The 8465-nt window shown below is 36.9% G+C and overlaps 2 protein-coding genes across 2 annotated transcripts; both read right to left on the bottom strand.

Moving 5' to 3' along the window:
* On the bottom strand, positions 1 to 3293 carry LOC144537366 (uncharacterized). The gene is made up of 4 exons (XM_078281044.1): positions 3100 to 3293; positions 2365 to 2482; positions 1450 to 1522; positions 1 to 646 (listed from the first exon to the last, which is right to left on the bottom strand). The coding sequence occupies exons 1-4, from the start codon at positions 3170 to 3172 to the stop codon at positions 566 to 568; spliced, it is 345 nt and encodes a 114-aa protein (XP_078137170.1). The 5' UTR covers positions 3173 to 3293; the 3' UTR covers positions 1 to 565.
* Positions 3294 to 3890: 597 nt separating this feature from the next.
* LOC144537413 (uncharacterized) lies at positions 3891 to 7711 on the bottom strand. The gene is made up of 4 exons (XM_078281125.1): positions 7511 to 7711; positions 6851 to 6965; positions 6393 to 6465; positions 3891 to 4881 (listed from the first exon to the last, which is right to left on the bottom strand). Exons 1-4 carry the CDS (start codon positions 7581 to 7583, stop codon positions 4801 to 4803), a joined length of 342 nt encoding a protein of 113 aa, XP_078137251.1. The 5' UTR covers positions 7584 to 7711; the 3' UTR covers positions 3891 to 4800.
* Between the last annotated feature and the right edge of the window lie 754 nt (positions 7712 to 8465).

The raw sequence follows: 8465 nt of genomic DNA, 5'->3' as shown, positions 1-8465 counted from the left end.
TGAGTTGAGCATGTTAAATCTTTATTTATTTATTTAAATATTTTTTTTACAATATCCAAATGCAAATAATCTTTGAATGTGTACAAAATAGTGAACAGTTTCTTATTCATCTAAATGTTGTATAATGTACAATGTTTGCTGCCAAAGTCTTGCCTACTATGACTGATTCTCACATTCTGAACACCTTTCTTTCTTAGCCTTCTCTTCAATTCAGTAAAATGCAGATTATAGATTATAGTTCTGTGGTGAAGTGACACCATGTTTATAAAACTAACGTTAATGTGAAGCAACTTCCTTTTTGAATATCATGATTTGGGTTTGGCCAAAAGCACCTCTTTCTCGTTTCTTCATCTGTTCCATCACCATGACACAGTGTATCTGAGGGTTCTCTAAAAAGGTGTTAACATGCTGTAGCAACTCTGCCATTACTGTTATTGCCAACTTTTCAGAATAAAATGATGCCAGAATCTTTTTATAGATAATACTGTAGATGGTTTTAATAGCAATAAGTAGTAAATTAGTTTAAAACACTTTTCTCAGTAGCTGCTTTGCTGCATTGTTTTTGCTATTCCAGATCATCTTCATCCAGGACTTCAAATCTTTTCCTCAGTGGTGCTGAGATATCTGGAGGACACTTTAATTCTCCCTGTGTTGGAGAGAGAGAAGGGAGGTAGAGAAATGGACATGAAGTTTGTCATATTCTTGTGAATTTGTTTTAGTGACCAGTTGTACTGCTAGACTGTTTAATGATGCTTCATGAGTGGTCTTTAAAGAGCCACTTGTACCTGAGCATTATTCAACAAATGTGCTGTAAGCCTAAACCTACTGGAGTTATAATGAAGTTAAAACATTGATTGCATTTATATCAGATGCACTAATCTTCAAATTCTTTAACACTTTATTTTAGTAATTCACTAATCATTTCCAAGAAATATTTAATAATAATAATGACAGGGAAAATTGAAATGTGTTGAATTGGTACACATCTGAATAATGAATTCCAATTACTTGCTCACATAACCAGCTGGTCAGCTGAACATGCAAAAAAAGGTACATTTGTCAACAGGAAAGCATGCAATATTTACTTGGCTTTTCTCTCAAGGAAATTCTTATTTTTCTGAAATTTGGTTCCAAATGACATGGTCCTGTTCACCAAATCTAATGTGATAATATGAATTATCAGTAAATCACAGATCTTTCTGTGAATGTGAAGCAATCCTTAGCTGTAAAGTTATAACACTATTTTGTCGTGTTAGATATATTTCACTAAAGTCTACATTGCCTGGTTGCAAGTAAACAGCAGAGTAGTCAAAAACAGCTTTGGAAAGTCACAATTTTCACAAAGTTTGTAAACCTGTCATCCTGCAGGGTTAGAATCAAATTTCATTCGTCAAACCCTCTAGCTGTAGCACATCATGTGAGTTGGCGGTTTTACTGGTCGATACTCACCTTGTTTAGAAGGTTTTTGAGCCACTGGGGAGTTGGTTTGACACAAAACATTTTACCACTGTCATTAATAATCCTAGAAACAGGGAAATAAAATAATTAGACATTTAGTTTATTGCCTGTCATTGGTTGATGCTTATTTGTGTATTGCTATATTGTATTTGGTCCTGAAATTGCTATCATTTCCAGTGGTGGAAAGTATCTAAATATATGTACTTGCGTACAATTTTGAGGCACTTGAGTATTTCAATTTACTAACTTATCGACAATTCATATAGACAGTACATACAAATAACTTTAGTCTTGTCAGGAGAACCATCAAGAAAGACTTTGAAACTGAACTGAACATTAAAAAGACATTTTCTTGATCCATTTCTGCTTGTTTCTGCTAGCCATCCACAACAATACTGCTGCATCGCTTCCTAATTTCCCAAAACTACGGAGCGGCCTAGGGCCCAAATCACAGAACACGCATGTGTTAATCACGCATCAAAAAGTCAAAGTAGTGACGTTAAAAGGAATTTGCGTTAGCTTGTTATTGTGTTCATTTTGACTTGACCCTAAATATAATACATAATGTGTACTTTCACGTTTGGTACTTTATGTATATTTTGATGCCAATACGTTAACTTGAGTAAAGTTTTGAATGCAGGACTTTTACTTGCTTAGGTTTATTTACTTTTTACCCTCCTGCTACCTATACTTAAGTACAAGCTCTGAGTACTTCTTCCACCTGGGATGATTTCAACAGAAATAACAGTTTATTTCCATTTCAGGATAAAAGTACAGCGAAGGAGGTCGAGAAGAGAGGTTTACTGGCTGAGGTACATCTCCACTAGTTTGAAGCAATAAATGGGGAGATGTAGAATTTCAGATGTATTTATGTTTAAAGACATTTTTAAAGCACGCTGTACTTACACAAAGGCATGGTACTTGCAGCTGTGTCGCATTTTTTGTTCATGGCACAGCTTGATTTGCTCAATAAGCCTGTGGCCTCGGACATCACGACAGCATTGTATTTGCATTTGTGGCATCTCTGAGAGAGAGAGAGAGAGAGAGAGAGAGAGAGAGAGAGAGAGAGAGAGAGAGAGAGAGAGAGAATATGATTGCTGCGATTCATTTTAAAGGGTTTGAGGAAAAGTAGGTCTTCCCCTCTTGACTTGTAGTTTTACCTCAGTGGTATAGTCAGGGTTTAAAGGCCATAGTTTGGACAGATGTTTAAAAATATTTTATGAGTTTCCCATATATATAAATGAAAAAACTGCAAAACATGATGGCATCAATGTAATGACACAGTATAATATATGTGCACGTAATACCTAAAACAAAATAATGATGAAATACAAAGTTGACTGTAGTCACAGTTGTGCGACAATACGCAGTTAGGATGAACATAAAGTCAGGGCTGAGACAATTAGTCAACCGATTGTTCCACAGAGAACCAAACAATCTGCAGCAGTTTTCATAGTCGATTGATCGTCCAAATCATTTTACAAAGCAAAGATGTCAAATGTTCTCTTAAAGCTGCACTGGGTAGAATGCTACAAAAGCACAGACCCATCATTACAAATAAAGATCAGTCTTCTTCGAAAGGTGAAAACATTCCTACTCCATATTCAAAGCGCTGCAGATTCAATGAATAAAGAGCTGTACCTTCTGATGCAGAGAAGAGCATCACAACAGCCAGAGTGAGCAGACCGATCCTGACGGAGAGAGTCGTCCACATCTTCAAACGCTGCACGGCACCAAAACTGACTCTAGTTCTGTGAGTTGTTGTTCAGTTACTAAATGCTCAGCTCTACAAAGTGTAACGATTGTGAAGGGTTAGAGAGGTGTTGATTTTATGTACTGCAGCTTTTACGCTAAATGAGGAACCATTGTTGTCATGTGCACTGTTTTTGGAGAGACTCACACCCAGAAGATAATGGAGTTCGTTACCATATATGTTCAGGTTTGTTGTGTATCTCCAGCGTTTATCTTCTGCAATGAGTTCAGCTGAATAACATTTCACCATCATCATCATTGAAAGCCAGCTCTGTAACACTTTATTTGAAGAGGTGTTCATAAGACTGACATGACACTTTCATTATTATGACATGACATCTGTCATAAACGTGAAGGAGTCATTTTGAGTGTTCATGACTGTTGTCGTTAAGTGTCATTCGGTAAATTATGACACTTTTAATGCAAAGTTAGCATTGTCCAAGATGTCTTTGTCATGACAACTTGACTTTAGCGAAGACAACATAACCTGTCATAAATATGTCATGACAGGCCCAATTATCAAACTTTAATAAACTATTTAGCTTTATGTCATTAAGAGGTTGTTTTTTACATTGGCTGTCGTGAGAGCATTATAATTGTGTCATGAATATTTTTCCTTGACCTCAAGTAAAGTGAAACAATTTGAACCTGTCATGAAGTTTGATTTCACACAAAGTCAGTCACATTTTAAATCAATCGTGATTTATTTTTGGTCTCCAAAAAAGAAAACATTTTTTAGGCCATTATCGTTATTGACAACTTTACAAAATAATGCCACAAAAAATGTTTAAAAGCTGTAAAATAGTGAACAGTTTCTTATTCATCTAAATGTTGAAATGTATCAATGTGAGTTGAGCGTGTTAAATCTTTTTACAATATCCAAATGCTCATAATCTTTGAATGTGTACAAAATAGTGAACAGTTTCTTATTCATCTAAATGTTGTATAATGTACAATGTTTGCTGCCAAAGTCTTGCCTACTATGACTGATTCTCACATTCTGAACACCTTTCTTTCTTAGCCTTCTCTTCAATTCAGTAAAATGCAGATTATAGATTATAGTTCTGTGGTGAAGTGACACCACGTTTATAAAACTAACGTTAATGTGAAGCAACTTCCTTTTTGAATATCATGATTTGGGTTTGGCCAAAAGCACCTCTTTCTCGTTTCTTCATCTGTTCCATCACCATGACACAGTGTATCTGAGGGTTCTCTAAAAGGTCTTAACATGCTGTAACAATAATGGTTTTTATCAGGTAATCAGTTGAAACTGGTAGTTTGAGGACACATTGGGTTTTTGCTTCCATGATCATAGCCACAGATTAACAGACTGGAATGACATGTAATTTTATGTAGCTGCATTGTATTGCTTCACATTGCAAGCATAGTATCTTATCTTTTCAAAACATATTCTCTCATGAACCTGAATAATTTCCAAAGACAGACTCTGCCATTACTGTTGACAACTTTTCAGAATAAAATGATGCCAGAATCTTTTTATAGATAATACTGTAGATGGTTTTAATAGCAATAAGTAGTAAATTAGTTTAAAACACTTTTCTCAGTAGCTGCTTTGCTGCATTGTTTTTGCTATTCCAGATCATCTTCATCCAGGACTTCAAATCTTTTCCTCAGTGGTGCTGAGATATCTGGAGGACACTTTAATTGTCCCTGTGTTGGAGAGAGAGAGAGGGAGGTAGAGAAATGGACATGAAGTTTGTCATATTCTTGTGAATTTGTTTTAGTGACCAGTTGTACTGCTAGACTGTTTAATGATGCTTCATGAGTGGTCTTTAAAGAGCCACTTGTACCTGAGCATTATTCAACAAATGTGCTGTAAGCCTAAACCTACTGGAGTTATAATGAAGTTAAAACATTGATTGCATTTATATCAGATGCACTAATCTTCAAATTCTTTAACACTTTATTTTAGTAATTCACTAATCATTTCCAAGAAATATTTAATAATAATAATGAAGGTTTTAGAAGGTTTTTGAGCCACTGGGGAGTTGGTTTGACACAAAACATTTTACCACTGTCATTAATAATCCTAGAAACAGGGAAATAAAATAATTAGACATTTAGTTTATTGCCTGTCATTGGTTGATGCTTATTTGTGTATTGCTATATTGTATTTGGTCCTGAAATTGCTATCATTTCCAGTGGTGGAAAGTATCTAAATATATGTACTTGCGTACAATTTTGAGGCACTTGAGTATTTCAATTTACTAACTTATCGACAATTCATATAGACAGTACATACAAATAACTTTAGTCTTGTCAGGAGAACCATCAAGAAAGACTTTGAAACTGAACTGAACATTAAAAAGACATTTTCTTGATCCATTTCTGCTTAAGGAGCCTTGTTTCTGCTTGCCTGACATGACACCGTCATATTTATGACATGACGTCTGTCATGTCATAAATATGAGCTGCGTGGATTTTTCTATGTCTTTACACACCAGAAACGTGTCTGACGCGCTGCTGCTGCTGCTGCTAGCCTTGTCTGGACACATGTATGTTCCCCATTGATAAAATGAAATACCATGTTAAACATAAATATAGACTGATCTGATTACAGCAAAGACAACGTCGGCAGTATTGACGGCAAAATAGGCTACAGAATATTTCGTTCTGTATTGACAGGTGCAATATTAGAAAATCGATTTTTTTATTTTATTACATTTATATCTGCATTTAAAAACCTAGAGACTTTCAAACATCAACATGTCATTTATTAATATGTATTCGTGTCTAAACGACATATAAACATCTTTTCCTATTCTTTGTTGCCTGGAAACGCTTCCAACACGCTTGCGTGTCGCGTGAAAAATAGGCGTCCGTTCTGTTTCTAGAATGCACGCGTTTTCGGCACCTGAGACGCGCGTGTCACGCAGGCAGTGTGCAAGCTCTAACCTGTTAACATGGGAGCCGAAATATAACACGCCACGCAGCTGACACGCTCGCGTGACGCATCCAGTGTGTAACCGGCCTTGCAACATAACATTGATAAACTGTGGGTTGTATGCTCTACTCATGTGATCATATCTGTAGTTTTCTTTTGTTTGGTTAAAACCTTGGCGGGAACAATATTGTTGGGATTTTAGTTTTGGCTCGTGAAAAAAAAAACGCCGCCTAGGTTCAAGTGAAACAAACGTATCAAAAATGTAAGCTGTACTCACCGCCTCTATTTTCTTCTTCAACCACTTGGAGTCTGGCTTGATACATTGCCAATTACCTGACACAGGTTTAATCCTAGAAAAAAAATGTCATTACTTAAACATCATTTGGCTGATGCTCTTTTCTAGGAATACCTCTGATAACATTTATCATTTGAAAGATGCCCCTGTGCAACCAGATTATAACCAAGTGAAGCTCAAGGATCCAGTGTTGTATTTGCTCATGTATAGACTTTAACCAAGGAAACAGCTTCTTAATTAGCAACTGATTTTTTTTTCTTCTTTTTCTTCCTCAATTTCAGGACGAATGCCACAGCGGAAGAAGAAGAAGGTTGTCACTGAGGTAATTCTCAAAATGTTTTTAGCAGATAAAATGACATCGGAGTGAGATGAGCACAGAAACCTTTCATCTGATCAGGTTTAGTATTTATTTGAACATGTTCAAAGCATACTGTGCTTACAGGTAGGCGTTTACGGGGCATCCGCCTCTTGCTTTCTGTTCGTAACACTCTGCGATTGGCCCTTTTGTCATGTGGCTGCCTCTGTGACAGCAGCGCAGATGTAGAAATGCATACCCTGTGACAGAACAATTCACATACATAAAGAGAGAGAGATACTGTCATTATTCAGAAATGATTTCATGTTTTATAACCAAAATAGTAAGCGTGACACACTGTTAAACACTTTAATGTCAGAAGTGGAGAGGCTTTTAATAAACTGTATTGCGCTTTCTATCATAATGGTAGTATGACAAAAAAAAAATACAATGTACAGTAAATCACTGCATTATTATTGCTCTAACCCTACTAGAAAGTGCGTGTATTTCATTGACAAACACCTGATATGAGTAATGTTGTACCTTTACTATAAAGAATACTGTTCTTTACTTCTTCATCCTAAAGGGTTTTCTTTCATCATTTGTTAGGAGAAGATTATATTCCTTTTTTAAACTGCAAACGTACAGAGGTCAGCCTCAAAGTAGTGTCTATCTCTTAGACTGCATGCGACCCGTACAAGCACCATGAATAAAGATAGAGCAACTTGTATTGTATGCATGTAGAGACAGAACCCATTTACTCTATATTCAAACCAATGCAAACACCAGACATAAAGAGACTCACCTTCTGATGCAGAGAATAGCATCATTACAGCCAGGGTGAGCAGACCGATCCTGTCAGAGAGACTCATCCACATCTTCAAACCCTGAAAGGCGGCACCAAAACTGACTGGAACTGTAAATAGTTATTCAGTTACAAAGTGCTCAACTCTCCAAAGTCTACTGATGATGTGTTGATCTCATATACTGCAGATTCACGCTAAATGAGGAACCAGTGTTGTTGTCATGCACAGTGTTTTTATTTTTGAAAGAATCGTGTTGAGGTGATGACGCTCACGCACGCTAACAAAGACTACCACACCCAGAAGATAGCCGAGTTTGTCGATCACATACATACAGCATATGTGCTGAATTTCCTGAAATGCATGTTCAGGTTTTTTGTGTCTCGCACTGCGTTCACCAGCTATAATAACATAAACTCAGCAAAAAAAGAAACGTCCCTTTTTCAGGACTCTGTATTTTAAAGATACTTTTGTAAAAATCTAAATAACTTTGGAGGTCTTCATTGTAAAGGGTTTAAACAATGTTTTCCATGCTTGTTCAATGAACCATAAACAATTAATGAACATGCACCTGTTGAACGGTCGAAAAGACAATAACAGCTTGCAGGCGGTAGGCAATTAAGGTCACAGTTAAAAGAAAATGAGGAAAGTAAAGAGACCTTTCTACTGACTCTGAGAAACACCAAAAGAAAGACGCCCAGGGTCCCTGCTAATCTGCGTGAACGTGCCTTAGGCACGGTGCAAGGAGGCATGAGGACAGCAGATGTGGCCAGGGTAATACATTGCAATGCCCCTACTGTGAGACACCTAAGACAGAGCTACAGGGAGACAGGAAGCACAGCTGACCGTCCTCGCAGTGGCAGACCACGTGTAACATCACCTGCATAGCATCGGTACATTCGAATATCACACCTGCGGGACAGGTACAGGATGGCAACAACAACTGCAAGAACTGGC

The sequence above is a fragment of the Sander vitreus genome, chromosome 22 (assembly GCF_031162955.1).
Source record: "Sander vitreus isolate 19-12246 chromosome 22, sanVit1, whole genome shotgun sequence".
NCBI lineage: Eukaryota > Metazoa > Chordata > Actinopteri > Perciformes > Percidae > Sander > Sander vitreus.
Note: the sequence above shows the minus strand (reverse complement) of the source record. Positions and strands in the feature narration are given on the sequence as shown.